Source organism: Hippopotamus amphibius, chromosome 2 (assembly GCF_030028045.1).
Source record: "Hippopotamus amphibius kiboko isolate mHipAmp2 chromosome 2, mHipAmp2.hap2, whole genome shotgun sequence".
In the NCBI taxonomy this organism is placed as follows: domain Eukaryota; kingdom Metazoa; phylum Chordata; class Mammalia; order Artiodactyla; family Hippopotamidae; genus Hippopotamus; species Hippopotamus amphibius.
The window spans coordinates 128,192,281-128,210,955 of record NC_080187.1 but is presented as its reverse complement, the minus strand read 5'-3'; the positions used below and the strand labels follow the sequence as shown (position 1 = coordinate 128,210,955).

At 57.9% G+C, this 18,675-nt stretch overlaps 1 protein-coding gene across 1 annotated transcript in view; it reads left to right on the top strand.

Annotated features, from left to right (window-relative positions):
- FGD3 (FYVE, RhoGEF and PH domain containing 3) overlaps window positions 1–17,951 on the top strand; it is a 37,610-nt gene extending 19,659 nt beyond the window's left edge. The window contains 9 exon segments of the mRNA XM_057725097.1: window positions 204–296; window positions 1,478–1,557; window positions 2,529–2,559; window positions 3,464–3,571; window positions 4,703–4,765; window positions 11,419–11,541; window positions 11,866–12,006; window positions 13,655–13,801; window positions 14,068–17,951. Of these exon segments, the coding sequence (XP_057581080.1) occupies window positions 204–296; window positions 1,478–1,557; window positions 2,529–2,559; window positions 3,464–3,571; window positions 4,703–4,765; window positions 11,419–11,541; window positions 11,866–12,006; window positions 13,655–13,801; window positions 14,068–14,310 (1,029 nt within the window). The 3' untranslated portion in view covers window positions 14,311–17,951.
- The last annotated feature ends 724 nt before the right edge of the window (window positions 17,952–18,675 follow it).

Here is an 18,675-nt window from a genome sequence, read left to right as displayed (position 1 = left end):
CCCCAGCCCAGGCCCAACCAGCTGCAAAGCCACGCCCAGCCACTAAGCCACTCCCCCAGTCCAACCCCCAGCGTGCCCTCACCACACCCACATTCGGCCCCACCCCGCCCACCCCTGCCAGAGCCACGCCCCACCTCCTGCCAGGGGTACTTCTCTGTGGGGTCAACAGCCCCTCACCCGGTGCCTGCCTGTCCCTACCGCAGTTCAACAGCATGATCCTTTACTGTGTGCCCAAACTGCGGCTCATGGGCCAGAAGTTCAGTGTCCGGGAGAAGATGGACATTTCCGCCCTCCAGGTGGGTCAGCCCCTCCCACCCAGTCTGTTCCCCTGGATAGCACAGAGAGGGTGTAGGGACACAGGGCTCTAGCCGCCAAAGCACTCACTGCTGTGCAACTGTCGCCTGCCTGCTTCTCTGAGCCTCGCTTCCTGACCCAGGCGTGGGGGAACATGTGTGAGGGCTCCTTGGCCTGGCATCCTGGGCTGGGTGGGCAGGATCCTACCCACCTGGCCTACCTGCCAGTGTGCTGCTGGCTTCATGTTGGCAGGATGAAGGACTGGGCCGTCTCCTGTCCCCTGTGAAGTCAGCCCTCAGGGCCCCATTTACAGACTCTAAGGGAAGCTTGGGGTGAATACAGACGGGGTGCCCATCCTGCCTGTTCCATGGTCCTTGGTCCCATGCTCTCCACTCTTGCACCAATCTGGAGCCCAGCTGAGGTTCTGCAAGCACCTGTACCCAAGGTCCAGACGATCTGTTGTCCTTGCTGCCTCTATTCCTTGAATCCAGCCGTGTCTGGTGCTGTCGGGCTGCTGAAGCTGGAATCAATCCCACTCTCCTGTGGGGGAGTGCCTTGAATTAACAGGCATTCCAAAAATACTGGCTCAGTTAAAGAATTTAGTTATTCTAAAAAGTGAAGAGTTGCATTAATGGTACAAAAAAAATCCCTTCTGACAGTGGCCAGCCTGCAGACCACATCCCGCCAAGGGCTGTGGGAGTGGTATGTCGAGGGGATGAGGGATGCCTCCCTGTTGCAGACACTTGCAGATCCAAGTACCTGCCCATGGGGCGTCAGAAACCCCTGCAGAGTACTGGAGGTCCTCCGGGCTCTTCTCTTAGGCTTTCCATCCCTGTGTCAGGAGTTCTTGTGGGTACCTTTGTGGGGAAAGGCACGGGCGCTGACTTCCTGGGAGGTCCTGAGAGCAGGCAGATTTGGCCAGCACAGCTCCAAGAACAGTGAATGAGTGGTCCTAGCCCTGCCTAAACAGGTCGGTGGTCCACCCTCCTCCATGGACAGACTCATTCAGTGGCCCACAGCAACCATGACCCTAAGCCAGGCACGGCCCTGCAGACCCACTGGGTCACATCTGCCCCGCTTCTCAGGGAAGGACCTCCAAGTCTGAGAGTGTGAGTCTCCAGTTCGGGACCTGCTAAGTGACCCACTGTTTCTGTTATGTCCTTGGCTGGATGTGCGCTTTTAGGTGCAGGATGTCATCAAGTCAAATGCAGCCCACACGTTCGTCATAACTGGAAAGAAAAGGTCCCTGGAGCTACAAACTCGGTAGGCTCAGCTGCCTCAGTGTCTGCTGCTGTGTGAGTGGGTTTGACCTGAAATTGTAGCAGATGGCTCCCTTTTCTGGGCTGGATAACCTTTCGATGAGTTTTTATTTATTCATTTCACTCGCTTATTTGTGGTTTACAATGTAACAGTACTAAGGGGGAAGGCCATGAAAATGAAGCCTCTGCCCACCTTCTGTTCCCCACCCCAGCAGACATTCTTAACCACCTCTGAAGTATCATTCCAGAATTTCTGTCCCCATGCATACGTGTCTCTTTTTTAAATCACAGATGACCATTTTCTGTCTAGTCTTGCTTTTTTTTCATTTGATTTATCAGACATCCCATATATGAGCAGCATTTTCTAAAGCAGCTTAATTTCCCAGTTTGATCATTGGCTGGTTCCCACGGACAGGCGCCTAGGCTCCTCTGGGGTCTTGCTGTTGCAAACAGCGCTTCAGGTGGTGCCCACGAACCATGTGTTGTACGTGTGTGTCGTTAGGTCCATCTGATAGGGTCCTGAAGTAAAATTGCTGGCCAAAGGGTAGGGTGTCCGCTTTACTTCTTGGTGGCTATTGTCCCACTGCCCGTAAGGTGGTGCTGGGCTCTCACTCCAACGTGTGGCAGTGCGTGGGAGAGCCCGCCTCTCGCTTCCACCAATGACATGAGATCGTTGCAACGACCTGTTGTGGCCCAGGAGGCGTTGACTTACATCCGCAGCAGAGGGCCCTGCACACCAAGCGGAACCACATCTAGCCCCACCTAACTCCAGCTGGCCACACTTGACCTCGCCTGACTGTGCCTGGTGATACTGGCCACAGTGTCCCAGAGCCTTTGGGGCCGCTCTTCCAAGCCTTAAGTTGCACTTCCAGGCAGCGAGCCGCTCAGGCATGTGCTGCAGGGCTGAGAGGAGTCAGATGGTTTACAGTCAGTGCCCAAGACCTAATTAATAAAATACTGTTTTGGCTTTTATAGGACAGAAGAGGAGAAGAAAGAATGGATCCAGGTGAAACTCCTAAAGTTGTAAAGTAACCAAATGCCCAAATTCTTGAGCAATATGGCCATTTCATGGTGGCCCCAGGGATGGGATGGCCATGTGTCCCCCCAGGGATTGCCCACCCACCTGTCCACCTTGAAGTGACGGAGTGACCGAGTTTATAAGCACCTTCAGACGCCACAAACCCTTGTATCCATTCTCTTATCCTCCCCAGTAAACAAATAAACGTAAAGGCCTGGACGTGGGCATGCAGGGAGGTGCCCTCACCCTGGCGAGGATCTCCACTGTCTGGCAGCTCCAAGGCAGGCCCATGTCGCCCTTCTCTCCATGGATGGCAGGAGCAGTGGGTCTTGCGGAACAACCAGTTTGACTTCCAGGACGCAGCCTGTGCTTCCAGAGACAGGCCAGGCAGGGTCCTGGGGCAGCCAGAGCAAGCTCAGCTCAGAACCGGCCATGGTGAGGATGCAGGTCAGGAGGGCCAAGGCAGAGTGGAGGCCGAGGCATGGACCAGGGTTGGCAGACCACCGCCAGGCCAAATGTAAACCTTAATGATTTGTGGCTCCCCAAATTCATAGAACGGAAATCTGAGTGAGAAGAGAAAAAGGGCAGTTCAAACAGGTATTAGATGGGAATGCTGTTGCCGGAAATGAGAACATGGCCTCTCATCCTCATGAGATGTTCCCAGAGAGCATCTGCTCTCGGCTGGGAGCGCTGCATGTGGGGTAGCCCTGGGATCCATGGGAACCAGGATGGGGACCCGGTCAGTCACCATTCTCATCCCTGAGCCTCGTTTCCTCATCTCAGAGGACACGCGAGGCTGCTGGGCAGGGGAAGATGCAGTGACCACAGGACCCTGTCCTCACCCTCCTGGAACGCTCTCTGAGGACCCTTGGTCTTTGTGGCTTTGTTTCAGGTCATCGAGGCCACCATTGAGAAGCACAAGCAGAACAGCCAGACGTTCAAGGCCTTCAGTGGCTCCCTCAGCCAGGACGAGGAGTCCTCCCTCATGCCAGACCCGCCTGTGAGTGCCCGTGCCCTGGGGGCGAGGAGGCCCTTTGCACAGGGACTGTTGTCTGGGAGGGAAGCTGAGCCCCGTGCTCTCCTCGTGCCCAGCTTTATTGAGCACCCATGTGGGGACCCCTGGGCCTCGCTGCGGGGCGGTCAGCACTTGGATGGGAGGGAAAGACAGGCCTGGGTGAGGCTGCTGCCTGGGGCCTTGTCCTCTCACAAGCCCCTGGGGGCTGTGATCTCATCAGCGGGGGTAGCTTGCTCCCCATGGGGAGCTGTCCCCAAGCCCTGGGGGGAGCCAGGAAGCAGGATCCCCACCAGGGCCAGATGGGTCACCCTAGGCCTTGGCCATCTCGTCAGTCTGGGAACAACCACACATGGCTTCACAGTGAGGGTGCCTTGCTCCATGCCTCAGGGACATCCCTGAAGCTGAAGGATGCCCAGCCCAGCCGGGCTCAGCAGCCCTGAGGCCCAGACATCAGGCCTGGCCAGCCCTCCCTGTGACCTCACCCGTCTGTGGCCTGCAGGCCACCTCATTAGCCACTTAACATCTGCATCAAATCTCCATTTTGTCTGCTTTCTGGACTATTTTGGGAGAAAACTTTGTGTTGTCCCCGGGCAGGGAGAGTACTGTCCCCTACCTTGAAGAGAGGTGAGGTGGACACAGAACTGCCCCCCCCCCACCTTCCCTCCCCCACCCCCCACCTCCCCTCCCTGGCCCCCCCACCCCTCCCCCGGCCTGCCCCGCCCCGGCCCATATCTGCCGTTGAAGTCGTGCAGACGCAGAGCCTGTAGAAGGCAGGGCACCGAGCTCTCCACAGATGCCTGAGCTAGAACCCAGGGCCACCTCACGTGGGGTGATGTAGCAGATCAGGCCCGGTGGGCCTCGAGGGGCTTCATGCCTGCCCAGCCCCCCCACCCCACCCACACCCCCAGCTGGGAAGTGATAACTCTCCTGAGATGCCTTCAGTGAGCAGCCAGGCCAGGGACAGAGTCCCAAAGTCAGCGCAAACGCTAGGTCCCGACAGTCTTTCCCCTGACCCTGTGATCAGACGGAGGGAGTGGGGGCTTTCCAGCACCGGGCGAGGTGTCAGCACGTGGCCACGGAACCTGTGCTCAGTCCGGCTGCCTCTGTCCCTTCCAGATGGTGAGTGCCGGCGTGGAGGTGCCCGCAGTGGCAGCCAACAGTGGAGGGGGTGCTGCAGGGGTGAGTGACCCCCCCCCAGCTTTGGCAGGGGTGGGAGGTGGAAGTTGGGGTCCGCCCAGGGTGACCTGAGGGTGAGGGTTTAGCCCCCCCTCCATGTGACCTGGGTCCTCATGGGGATGGCCTCCGGGGCCTGTGGGTGGAGGGCTGGGGCAAGCCCACTGGGACCCAGATGTCCATTTCCTTGGGTGGGTGGAGGTGACACAGCTGAGCTCTCCTGAAGACGTGTGCTCTTTATCCCGGGGATAGTATGCCTGCATGAGATGTGGATCGAGGCAGTGCCTGGCCCTCAGGAGGCTCCGTGGGTGTAGCTGGAGAAGGCGCGGTCCAGGGTCAGACAGCCTGCGTGCGTGTCCCCACCCTGCCAGGGCCAGGCCACGGGACTGTGCCTGAGTCCCTCCCACTCTGTCAGTCTGGGAGATGAGTAGGAGGGCACACGTGTGTGCCTTGCGTGCAGTGAGTGTCCAGGACAGGGAAGCATCTCTGTTAACCACTGGGCCTCACGTGGTGAAGTCTCGTGACAGTCATGACTACCAGGGAGGTGCCACAGCCTGCATCCTGAGAGGGGAGTCTCCGGGGCCCCCTCACTTTGCCCTGTCCCTCAGTTTTCCAGGCTCAGAAGGAATGAGTGGAGGCCTGAGCCCCTGCCTGACCCCTAGCAGGGGGTCCGCTCCTAAAGCGGAGCTTCTCCTGCGGGAGGGTGGCTACTGCCCCCACCGTCTCCCCGCTGCGCCTGCCTCTCTTTCCCTCCCCCAACTTCTCTTTCTCACGCCCCTCATCAGGGCCAGCACTCCCTCGATGTCATCTGCCTGAACGTAGCACCAAGGTCTAGAGCCCCTTCTTTTCTGGCTACAAGGGCCGCCCTGCTGGTCATCACAGCCACTCCGGGTGGGTGCTTGTCAGGGCCCACCCATTTTAGGAAGAGGAAACGGGGCTGATAGGTGAGGAGACCTGGCCTTTGGCTCCAAACCTTGTGGTGGGACTTGACTTTCCTGGGGCAGCAGCAGAGGGAGGGATGGCTGTGTAGCTCGTCATGGGGACGGTGTGTTCCTGTCCTGACTTAGATTTTTAGTAAGAAAGGGAGTCCCCTCCTCCCACACCATCCCTGCGGGTGGACAGCATGGAGCCCCTGCTGAGGCCGCAGAACAGATGCGCCCAGAGGCCCCAGTCCCCTGCTCTGCTACGAGGGCAGCTTTGCCAGGTCACCATATGACCCCTGACCCAATGTGTCTCAGACTGCCAGGCACTGGAAAACCTTAAGAAGTTCTTGGGTTCCCAGGGAAGGGTGGAGCGTTTCTAGGGTATGATGGGGTTCAGGGACCAAGTGAAAGGCAGGAACCCCCGTATTTGAGTGGTACTGCTGCCACATGGGGGTGCTGTGGGAGCCAAAGGTAGCCTGTGCTAATTTGAACTCAGAGTCAGGACATGTGAAAGCGGCACGGACAGCAGGGGAGAGATGGTCTTGTCACAGACCCTCAAACTCCCTGAGGGGCTTCCTGCATCGTGGCTCTGTCTGGCCTTGCCTTCTTTCCAGGCCACCCTCCCCCACCATGCCCTGGCCTCCCTCACTTGGCCACGCCCCAGGGCCTTTGCACCTGCTGTCCCCTTCGTGCAGAATGCCTCAATGATGTCTACTCTGCCCCAAGACCTCATCTGTGAAGCCTCGTGGCCGACCCTAGAGTCACGGACAAGTGTTTCTCACTTGAAGCAACCCATCATCAGCTTTCTGTGCATGGGAGGCTGGCAGTGTGCTATTGGGCTCCTTTCTGGAAGGTCTAGGAATGTCATCAGAAGCAGCTCACACACTCAAGCTTTGTCTATGTAGCTGCCCAGAGAGAAGTGACAGATGGGGCCTCTGCAGATTTCCAATCAGCTCCAGGGTCCCGTGGCCAGGGTCTCTGACAACCTCCCTGATGGTCCTTTGTGCGAAGCACTGCCTCTCCCTGCCTCCCCCTGCCTCCACAAGGGAGCCAAGCTGGACTCCATGCAGGGCCCTCTGCTCTCCGGCCCTTGGCCTGGGGCAGGCTGGAAGGCGTCAGGGGCCACGAGCAACCCCCATTCTTTGCTGGGCGAGTCCACAGGCAGGCCTCAGGTGAGGCCTTTTCCTGGATGGAGGGAAAAGTGGAAGTGGCTATGACTGCGTGGTCAGGGAGATGGGGCCGGGGAGGACCCAATGCCAAAGCTGGGAGAAAGAACCAGGAGGTGGGGCTGGCACCCACGCCAGGCAGCACCCATCCGAGAACGATCTAGCTAGAAGGGACCTGAACATCACACATTTAATGTTTTAACCTGTGAAGTGGGTCCTGACGTGAGGCCTTGGGCACCTTCACCCCCTCCACCCTCACCTTCCCCTGGGTGGAGAGAAGAGAGACGGAAGCTGTGTCAGGTGCCCTTCCAATGGGTCGTCCAACTCCTTTGACAGGTGAAAAGCTAACTGAGTGCCCCTGAGGCTCAGGGCTTCAGCCCGGGCCAGGGGTCTGCGCATGCGAGGCTGCAGACCTGCTGGGCCGTAGGGGTGACACTCAGCCCAAGGACATGCAGGCCACCCTGTCTTCTCCCTCCCCGGGGGCTCAGCCTTCTGAGGGCTCTGCAGCATCTTGACTCACCAGAAGCTTGGGATCACGGTCAAGTTCAGGCCTCCTTGTCCCAGGCCTGAGCAAGGAGGGACCACCTTTATCCACCCCAAGCCAGGCCTGGGCGCTACGACAGACGAGCGCTTGTCAGCAGCATATGCGCAGCTCTGGCCCCGGCACATGTGGCCCGGCTGTAGTGTTCCTCCTTCGTGTCTCTGGTGCGCACAGGTTTTGGTGGACCCGGGGCAGCGCCGTGAAGCTCCTGCAATACAGGGCGAGTCCGAGACTTGCTCAGCGCATATTTGTGGAAAGTACCCAAACGTGGGTTTTAATGCTGACACTAGAAAGAGTGATCTTTGCTACAACATGTCAGGTGTGAGCTTTGGGAGAGGAGACATAAACTCCCTCTTGGTGTGCTGGTTTGATTTCCTGGTGGTGTCCTCAGACGCACAGTTCCCACAAGGCCCTCTTTCCTAAGAAAAGCTAAACCCAAACCAGGAAGTTTTGCAAGGGGGCCTTGCAGAATCCAAAGACTTCCTCGTTCTGTACAAGTTGCATCTGTCTTCACAGAAGCACAGAAATGTCGGAGTCCAAGAGCCCTCCCCAGGCTCCGACCCACCATGGCAACACCGGACCCCTCCACGATGCTGAGAAAGACCCCACCCTGTCACCCTTCGCTCAGCGTGTGCAGGCTTAGTGCCGCCCCTCCACCCCAAGCCCCCCTCTCCGGGGCCCCGGGACAGAGCTGCCTGCAAGGGGCAGAGGGGCCGGGCGGCACCCTCCACAGGGCAGGGCCTGTGGCCACAGCCTTCAGGACCCATGATATCCACGTGGCCCCATCTTCTGGGGCTGGCTGTCAAGGCCACTGTTTGGGACCCAATTCTTACCTGAATGTTCCTCCTGCTTCCCTGCTTTGTAAGCAAATCTGCTGAAGAGAAAACACTGAGTAAAACAGGCCTCAACACAGACCTCTTCCCAGGCCTGCATTTGTGTGTTTGGAGCACTTTAGGTGGAGTCACTTGGCTGTTCCTGGGGAAGCCATGGTTCCATACCTCCCTGGTTAGACTTGGCCCAGGCCTTTCCCGTGTCTCCACATCCAGAGAGAAAATCTGAGCCCCTCCCTGTGGCTGACTTATTCTATATCCTCATCCAAAAAGGAAGTATGGTTGGCCAGGAAGACCTGCCCCCAGAAATGCAGGTGGGCTCACCTCAGCCCCCTGGTCACCAGGGAATTGCCTGGGGGAGCTGCATAAAGGGTGGGCCATGGTGGCTCAGAGTCTTCAGCACCAAGGAAGCTGGTACCCAGCCAGGACCATCTGAGTACTCAGCTGCTGCCTGACAGAGGAAGCCAGGATGGGGCGCTCTGCCAAGCCCCAGCCCCAGGATGCTCTGCTCTGGGGACTGCCCCCTTGTCCCTCTGGCCAGGACGGGGTCCCTGCTGATCTTCAGGTGCTGAGCTCTTGGCCACACACCCCTGGGCCCCTACAGCTGCTCCTGCATCTCGTGGGCCAGCCCTGCCCCGCCAGCCCTCTGCCTACCCCTGCCCCTCAGGAATGCCCCAGTAGCCCCCATGGCCTCCCTGTGTTCTCAGCAGTTGTGCAGCCCTGTTCACAGGGTCTGGAGAGCCAAGGTTCTGCAGCACATGTCAGGGCTGGAAGGCAAGACAGCGGATGCAGCCCCCCTGCTGCTGACCACTCCCAGCTGGAGTGCTCTTGCTGTCCTCACCTGGAAAACGGGAGGGACAGGGTCACCATGAAGGTCGCTGGAGGGCTGGGGCTGCTGGGCCACGGCCGGCCCACGGATGGCCCCTCCGCTCTCCCCTCGTGGGTGAGCCCCAGCAGTCCTGGGAGATGGTCTCAAGGGTAGGAGCCCTGAGTGGGTGCTGAGCTTGAGGTGCTGACAAATGTGTCCCAGGGCTACAGTATGGCTGGCAGCCAAGGTCGAGTGGGAGGGCTGGCCTCCGGTAAGACGTACGGCTGCGGGCAGTGTCGGTGCTGCTTGCTGGGTCTGTGCCTCCCATTCTCTGTGGTCCTGAGCTGCATGGAATAAGCTGGGAGGGCGCCCAAGGTCATCTTACACCCGCTGTCCATGGGGCCAGGAGTTGTGAGATTGCGGCGGGGGGGAGATGGGGCCTTGGGCAGAGCACGTGTCCCTATCCCCCTCGGAGGCTCCTCGTCCTGGGTGGCCGGCCCTGGCCTCCCTGTGCCGGGGCCCACAGTGGGAGCCAGGAGCAGGGGCAGCAGAGCTGGGAAGCACAGGCCGGAAGTAATGGGCTCAGGCTGCTTCACAAAGTACCACGGACACTTACTCTCTCACAGTTCTGGAGGCTGGAGGTCCAGGATCAAGGGGTTGGCAGGGCCAGTGTCCCCTGAGGCCTGTCACCTTAAAGAAAAATACACAACTTAGGAGTTGCGTGTAAGTTTCATTCAGGATCTTCCTGAGGATGATAGTCCAGGAGGTAGCTGTGAGGCGCTACCCCTAAGATGCAGGCGAGAGCGGAGGGGCCATCTGTGGGATATGTGTGAATTTTTTGGCTAAGAAATACATGTAGTCAAGCATACATCTTGGTAAAAGATTACTGAGAATTAGAACAGCTCTGCCGAGCCCACATCCCAGCCTCACACTGCATGGTCGGTGCCCACGCCCACCCACACTGCCACCTGCCTCCTGCCAACCTCCCAAACCTTTGCATCAGGTCCTGGACACAACTGATGTCACTATGGTCAGGGGGTGGGCGGCCAGAGTGGACCCCGTAGGTTCCCTGCCGCAGCTCCAAACTGCTGTCCACAGTGCAGAGGGGACACAGTCCTCAATGGGAGTGTGAGGCAGGGGTGGGGTGGGGGGGTGAGGGGGCTGGTCAGTGAGTGGCTGGTTTGTTTCTCTACATCTTTATTGGCTTTCTTCCTCTTTCACAAGCTGTTCTTGGTGAATAGCTGAGAAAATCCAGATAAGAGAGTCAGATAAGAGTAACTCTACCCCAGACAGCCAATAGGATCATCAGGGTGTGCTTCCTTGCAGTCTTTTTTTCCTGCATGTACTCTTTTTGGTATAAACATTATATGCTACTGTACGTTATTTTGCAACTTGCTTGTTTCCTTTAGCAACATACCTTGACACCTTTAAATAGTCTTTGAACATGTTGCCTTGACATCTATCTCCCTTGCATGATTTATACACTTGTTCCTTGGTTTTAGACTGCATCAGATTTTTTAAAATTTGTAAATATGTTTACCTATGAAAGGAATAAATACTTTAAAAAAAAGTGAAGTGATGGAATAGAATGAAAACCTCTCTCCCACTGCTGCCTGCCACTCCCCAATTCCTCTTTGCTCCAAGGAGTTTGATGTGGTTCTTGTAAAACTTTTTGAGTAACCTTACACAGAACGGCTTGTTTAAAACCATAAAAGAAAGCAAACAAACATAAAGTAAAAGCATTTTAGAGTGTGTTCTTGTGACTTATCTCAAAGATCTTTTAACCTCTCTGAACACACACTATATTATGTTTCATGACTTCCTGTTGTTTCTCTTGTCTTGCTGAAAGGGCTCATCGCTGCGCGGAGGGGCTAGAGAGGGGAGTCCAGCCTCTGACCCTGCTCCTCCACCCCAGGAGAGCGCTGGCGCACGTGTTGGGTGGGTGACTACACACTACAGAGAGCCTGGCATGGAGCAGGCACCATGCTCTGCGGCCCAGTGAAGGACAGAGCGTGGAAGCAGGGGCCACCTGGCCGGACGCTGGGTGCAGACACCCTGGTCGTCCGCGTCTGGGCTTCTGTGCAGAGCAGCCCCGGTTTCTCCCAGTGTGGTTTCCGGTTGTTATCTTTGCAGACACGCCAAGTCACTGACCTCCATGGAGGGCCAAGTCATTCCAAGCAGAGAGTTCCTGATCCCCATGGGCTCTCACCCCGTGTGACAGCAGGGCAGCTTCTGGGAAGCGAGGCTGGGCAGGGGCCATGGCCAGTGTGGCTCCTGCCTAATTCCCTTCTGCACGTCTGGCTTTCGTGCCCTGCATGTGCGTCGCCCTTGTATCACAGCTGCCACTCCACACGTGCTGGGAAGCTGACTGCAACCATTTGCCTCTCACAGGTTGAGCCCAAGAGAGGGTCCTCTAAGACCAAACGTGACAAGGAGAAGCAGGGCTGCAGCAGCTGCGGTGAGACCTTCAACTCCATCACCAAAAGGAAGCACCACTGCAAGATGTGCGGGGCGGTGAGTCCAGGTGGGAGGAGGCCAGCGGCTGGGACCTCCAGGTGCTTAGTTCCTCCTCCCAATCCTCTTTCCATGCACACAGACCCCCAGATCCTGGACCCTCTGGGCAAAAGGCAGGTCCTGGAGGCCCAGCAGGGGCCAGCCTCGGGGTCTCTGCCCTCTGGACAAGGCTCCTGACCCCCCTAGCTCATGGACAAGCCCTTCCCTTGCATATGCTGTTGCATCCCTCTGGTCCTGCGGCCCTTCTAGCCTCCTTCTGGATAGTCTTCTGTCCCTGGATAGTCTTCTGTGGTGGTGGGGGTCACAGGTGCCCTTGTCTTGCAGGTCATCTGTGGGAAGTGCTCTGAGTTCAAGGCCGAGAACGGCAGGCAAAGCCGTGTCTGCCGAGAGTGTTTCCTGACCCAGCCAGTGACCCCCTTGAGCCCCAGCCTCGAGGAGCCCTTGGAGCCCAAGCAGAGCACAGAGGTGGGTGGGCTGGGTCTGGTGAGCCTTCCAGACACAAGGCCCCAGAAGCCTGCACAGACTGTGCTCTCAGAGCTGTCGGCTTCCCTGGGGCCAGGACTGATGGGGGTCAGTTGGGCCCATAGGCCACTGAGAGCAGCTGGCAATTGAATGCCAAATACCACGTGTTGCATGTTGGGCTTCTTAGAATCCAGTCATGGCCAAGAGCTTGGGAACCATTTGCACCCAGGAGTTAGATGATGCATTCGTCAGCTCAGGCTGTGTAACAAATACCACAGGCTGGGCAGCTTAAACAACAGAAACTTTTTTCTTCATAGTCCTGGAGGCTGGAATTCTGAGATCAAGGTGTCGGCAAGCTGGTTTCTCCTGAGGCCTCTCTCCCTGCCTTGTGGATGGACACAGTCTCCCTGTGTCTTCTCTCTGTGTATGTCTGCATATCTCCACTTCTTATGAGGACACTAGACATACTGGATTGGAGCCCACACATATGATCTCATTTTAACTTAATTACCTCCTTAGAGGCCCCATCTCCAAACACAGACACATGGTGGGTTAGGGCTTCAACATGTGGGTTTGCGGCAAACACTTCAGCCCACAGCAGATGGGAAGAAGTGTCATCTTCACTCATGGTCCCCCTGACGGAAGGCCTGGAGGCCCTGCTGAAGCAAGGTGCTGCCCCTGCCTTGCCCAAGCCACCGGGGGGCAAGGGGCAGTGAAGACATCAGCCTCCTTCTCACCTCCTGTCCTGAGGATGGCTGCTGCCCTCCAGGCCCTCCTTCAAGGGCATTGTCCCTATTTGTTGAGGTAACAGGAAGGCTGGAAAAGGGAGAATGTGGCTTTCCAAAAAAGTACATTTTTCCATTCTCTCCGTGTAACATAGTACATGATTCTCAAGGCCAACTGCCATCAGGGTCTTCTGGGAAGCTATGTATAATGTCAGTTTCCCTTCCCAAAGGAGGGGAGGCTTATCCTGGCGGGCCCGGACTCTGGTTGGAGCCCCAGTTAGGGTGTCTGTGTGTCTTAGAGGTCAAGTGCATCAGTATATTAGAAACGAGTGCAGGATTATCTCGATAGCAGAGAGAGGAGCCCCTTGCATAGCCCCCATGGCCCCTTCCATGTACTTTAAATGCTGTGTCTGGAAGACCCAGGTCCCAGGTCCAGGTGGGAACCAGCTTTGCCAGGTGTGTCTGAGGGGCTTCCTGATGACCTAGGGGTTGTGTCCATGACTGCTCTAAACACATCAGAAGAGAGGGAGGGCTGTGTGTGTGGTGAGTGTGTGTGAGGCATGTGTGGGTGTTGGGGGGGTGCTGTGGGTGTACATGTGTGAGTGTGAATGTGTGTGTGATGTGTGAGGGGGGTTGTGTGTGTGCGCGCACAGATAAGTCACCAACAGCCACCACATTCTGGTTTCCTGCCGTTCCATTTTTTCCTACTTTATCTTCATTTCTGTTCTGACGCTTCTCGTGGTCTCGCTCTCTAGAAGGTCCAGCTCAATCCTAAGTGGCCTTGCAGAAGGTCAGGCTGGCCCAGCCCTTGTCCAGACTGTCTTCCCCTCCTGCCTCTCTCTCCCCAGAGCCTCAGCCCTGGTGCTTCCCTGGGAGAGTGGCTCTTACAAGGGAGACTCCAGTTGACTTGTCCTCTGTGTCCCCAGAAGCCAGCTGCCACGGACCCCCCGCCCAGCCTGCTCTGCGGCCCCCTGCAGATGTCGGGTGGCAGCACAGCCTGGAACAAGGTGTGGGCTGCCATCTCGCAGTCAGACTCCCTGGAGTTGGTGCTGCACCTTCGAGGAGGCAGCCAGGTGTGTCCTCTGTCCGCCGGGCCGCGCTGGGGGTGGGCGTCCACCCTGCTCCAGCAGCCCAGAGCCTCAAGCCCGTGGTGCCCAGATAGGCCTGGGCCATGCTGCCTGGGACCAGCCCCACGGGGAGCGTGGCTCACGTGACCCTAGGGCCTCAGCTTCCCCAGCTGTCCAGAATCACCCTTCTGCGTCCCACCTGTGGGAGATGGCATTTGGCGATGCTGGGACGCCAGAGGCCGGGGTGCTGACGCTCCTCTCCTTTTCTGCAGGATGGCCCGCTGCTGTGCGTCATCCCCCTCTCCGGCTGCAGGGTGAGTGTGGCGGACCCCACGGAGCACCTAGATGCCGAGCACGTGTTGCAGCTGCAGCAGGCCCAGCAGTCTTTGTACCTGAGCACCCCGTCTGCCGAGTTGCGGCAGCAGTGGCTGGAGGCCCTGAGCTTGGCAGCCCACGGGCACGCGGCCCAGGCCAGCCTGGGGGCCCCGCAGCCCCAGGCCCCCACTGCCCCGTGAGCTGAGTCTCTGCCACGTCTCCTAGCTGTGCAGCCACCACGGCAAGGCCTCTACTCATCGGAGAGGTGGTGTCATGGCCACACGCAGGCATGAAGGGAACCTGGACTGCTGAGGGGACAACAGGCCACATAGCACCTGGAGGGTTCCTCCACGTCAGAGAGGAGAAAGATGGGGCCCAGAGATGGGAAGCCAGTTGCCCAGGGTCCCTCAAAGACCGGGGCCTCAGCCCTCAGGCCCAGCAGTGTGGCCCAGAGTGGGACGTGGGGTGACTGTCAAGTAAATGCCCTCTGAGTGGGCAATGAGGGGTCACCTGCGTCGGAAGACAGAGGAGCTTATGGGTGGTGCTCAGGGACACCTGGTGGATGTCTGCAGTCATGCCACCCCTCCCGACAGCTGCCCACCCATCTATAACATACACATCCGTGTGAGCTGAACCATAACTGGCCCCCTGGACTCCACCTGTCTCCTCTTTCCTCTCCTGGGGACTGGACACCGCCCCGTGCCACCTCATAGCTCAGCACCTCATTTGGGAATGCCCGAGGGGTGAGTGGTGGGTTCCTGGATAGTCATGCTGCAGAACTACAGGGGGACCACACGGGCATCATGTGGGGGCTTGAGGTTTGTGCCTGCCTCCCCAGGTGGGTGGTGGACAGTGCTTATCTGCATAAATAAATGCTGGTAGCCAACAGGTGGACACAGCCCTGGGACAGGGTCTCCCCACAGTGGCCTGCTGGTGGTCAGATGGAGAATGACGGTAACAGAGGCGCATAGCCAGTAACAGAGGCCCGGACCCCAAGCTAGCCCTGCAGGGTGCAAGTCACACCCCTGTGGATGCCCCAGGATGCAGCGGCATCAGACAGCTCGGCCTCAGACAAGGTGCCATGCCTGGAGAACTGCTCTGTGTCCCTGCTCATGCTAGTGAGGTAGACAGAGCCATTTGCCCTGTAGCAAGTGGAGCCAGACTTAGATATGGGATCATGAGGGTGCTGGGGACTCACAAAGACATCATGAAGGTCTATGTGCACCAGAACCCTGAGGGCCTCGGGAGAGAGCAGAGGGACTTCAGGACTGATGGCTGAGTAATGTCCAGGCCCTTGGAACCGCCATCCTCTAACATCCACAAGGCACCCTGCAGGGATGCCTGTCACTGCTCAGCCATGGGTAGACTTGCAGGGCACCTACCTGGGGGCTGAGAGGGCCACTGTGGGAGCCAGAAATGGATGACTAGTCACAGTTGAGGTGGAGCACAGGTGAGGTGCTCAGGGCACAGGTGAGTCAGGAGTGGTACCCGGGTGAAGTGGGCAGGGCCCAGGTGAGGTACAGGTGAGGCAGGACATGGCACAGGTAAACTACAGACCCAGGTGAGGCAGGCAGGGCACAGATGAGTCAGCGCCATCCCTCATATGCCTACCTGCTATGCCTGAATGCTGCCGCAGCTGTGTACCTGCTGTATACCTGGGCCTCAATCCTGCATCTGTAAGAGCTCACCACCCTGCAGTGGGTGTCCTGAAGCTGCTTGATACCAACAACCTGCCCATTGGGAAGGGGAGACCAGGCCCTTCCAACTGCGCCCTTACTCAAGGGAACACAGCAAATTCCCCTCCTGTGGTGTCAAGGCAGGGCCAGGGGGTGTCAGAGGCAGTGAAGGGACCTGGAGCCCAGCTGGCCCCTTCCCACTGGTCCTGCCCCTTCTCCCTCGGAGCCCTGCTATCTCTGCTCACGCACTGACTGACGGGCCTCATGGGGCTCCTTCTCAGGGTCAATGCTGTAACACTCCAGTCCCACCTCAACCCCAGGATGTTCCCATTGGACAGTTGAGGAAACGGAGTCACAGAAAGGATGCCCCCAAGAGTCCCACAGTTCCAGATCAAGTGGGGAGCCAGAATTGACCCGCTGGACATGGTGCTGGGGTCCAAGGGGGCAAGACTGGGCCCCCCTTCCAGGGTCCTCACCCAGGGCACCCACGGTGGGTTCCTGCCCAGGGTCCCTGTGGCTGGTTCCCCAGTGAGCTCTCTGTGCACCAGGGCAGAACTGAGCCCTATCCTCTCCCACCCAACAGCCTGGGGGGCACATCACGTAGGTTTTCACAGTAATTTCAGGAGGGTCCTGGCCTCACTCAGCACATCGGAAGGCTGGCAAGGTGGGTGTTCTGTCCCTAGCAGCTCGGGGTCCACCAGGATGTTATATTCCATCATGGTCCATCAGAGAGTGTCCTGGGGCCTGTTGCAAGGGTGAAAGCAGGAGGCGTCCCACAGGTTGTGGCTGCAGCAGGACCAGGAAAAACGTCCTTGCTGTCCAGTTTGGACAGCACTGGGCCCTGAGGACACAAAAGAAGGGAAATGCCCCTGTGTGGAGCTGCTATTCCCTTTGAGTCATTAAGAAGAAAATGTGGGCTTCCTAGGTGGCGCAGTGGTTGAGAATCCGCCTGCCAATGCAGGGGACATGGGTTCGATCCCTGCCCCAGGAAGATCCCACGTGCGGCAGAGTAACTAAGCCCGAGCACCACAACTATTGAGCCTGCGCTTTAGAGTCCATGAGCCACAACTACTGAGCCTATGTGCTGCAGCTACTGAAGTCCACGCACCTAGGAGCCCGTGCACCACAATGAAGAGTAGCCCCCATTCACCGCAACTAAAAGAGAGACTGCGCACAGCAAAAAAAAAAAAAGAAAAAGAAAAAGAAACTCAACACAGCCAATTAAATAAATAAATAAATAAGAAGAAGAAAATGTGCAGCCAGTGCGGAGGAACAGAAGCAGGGAAGGGGACTGGGCATGGTGGCGGGTGTGGCAGGAGGTCCCTAGGAGCTCACTCCTGACCAGGACATCCTGGGGGAGGGGGTTGCAGGAAGGGTGCCTCGTTGAGCGCAGGGCCACCAAGGCTTGGAGGAGCCAGTGACACACAGCGAGGAGCAGAGGGAGCTTGGGGGAGAGAAGGCCTGGTCATGGGGTCTCCACTGGGTCTCCTTTGGTGATGCTCCGGGAGGCAAGAGCCACGAGGCAGGCTTGGGGGCCTTAACACATCCAGTTGGCTGCAATGGGGACGATCAGGGCAGAGACGGAGGCAGGGCCTGGTGTCTCCAGCAGGTGTCTCAACACAGACCCTGTGGTGGGCCTGCTGGAGGCCAGCAGTCATGGTGATACAGGGGCCTCTCTGACAACTGTCCCCACGTAGGCAGGGGCCTGTGTGGCTAGAGCTTCCAGCTTTTCAGGAGATGAAAGAAACTTAGATGTTCTGTGTTATATCCCAATAAATGTTAATAACTATTGTGGAATCTGAAGTCATGGGGTGGGTGGCCAGTGCATGGCCCCAGAATGTAGGTCTGTCCCCAGGGACCCCTCCAGCGAGGGGCATCTGGCCTGCCCTGCTCCCTCTGGATGCCCCAGTAAGGACTATGAGAAGTAGGCTGCCTGCCTGGGGTCTCCACACCACGTGTCTGGGTAGTCCTTGGGCTTCTTCCCAACTGCATACTGCCCATCTCCGTCCACTCTCATCTTGCCCCCATAGCCTGGGCCAGGGCACACTGCACAGCCCACCCACAGAGGGTGGAGGCTGGAAGCACACTGGCTTTCAGCCTCTCCACTGTCCTTCCTTTTCAATCTCCTCCTTCTCCTCCTCTTCCTCCTCGTCCTCCTCCATGAGTCCAGCCCACAACCCTGCAGGACAGGAGGCCATCCCCTGGATAGAGGGAGAAGGGAGGCCAGTGGGCCGAGCAGGAGGTGGGCCCTGGGGCCTTTGGGGTCCTAAAGAATGGCAGACAGGGAAAGAAAGGGTCCGAGGTACCCAATTGTCACAGGAGTCAAAGGCCTGAGCTGAGGGTCTTCTGTGCCCTCAGGGGCTGCTGCCTGCTCAGCCTGGGGAACACGCATCCCCACTAGGCCCAAGGGGGATGCTGGCTGTGTCCCTCACAGACCTGGGAAGAGGAAGGAGCCAGCATACACAAGGGCCTGCTGCAGCCAGGCACCCAGCCCAGCCATTTGCTGAAAAGAATGAAAACTCAGGGGGTGTCTTAGTAGCAGTGAAACTAAGGCCCAGAGAGGGAAATACACTTGCCCAAGGTCACACAGTGAGTTAGGGGCCCACCCGGGAGTCACTCATTTATTCTTTGTCCATTTCTTCATGCAGCAGGCACTGCTGGCCTACCTCCTGTGTGCCGGCCACTGGGTCTTGGGGGTTGCACAATGCCCTGTAACCTCTGGCCTTGCCATATTTCCAGCCTCATTTTCTCTTGCCCCGCACCACCCTCCCCTCCCCAGCTTCTTTCCCACCCCATGTCACCAGGCTGCAGCCACTGAACCTTCAGAACACACCAGTCTCCTTCCCATCTCAGGGACTTTGCCCACGCTGTTCTGTCTGCCTGGGGGTT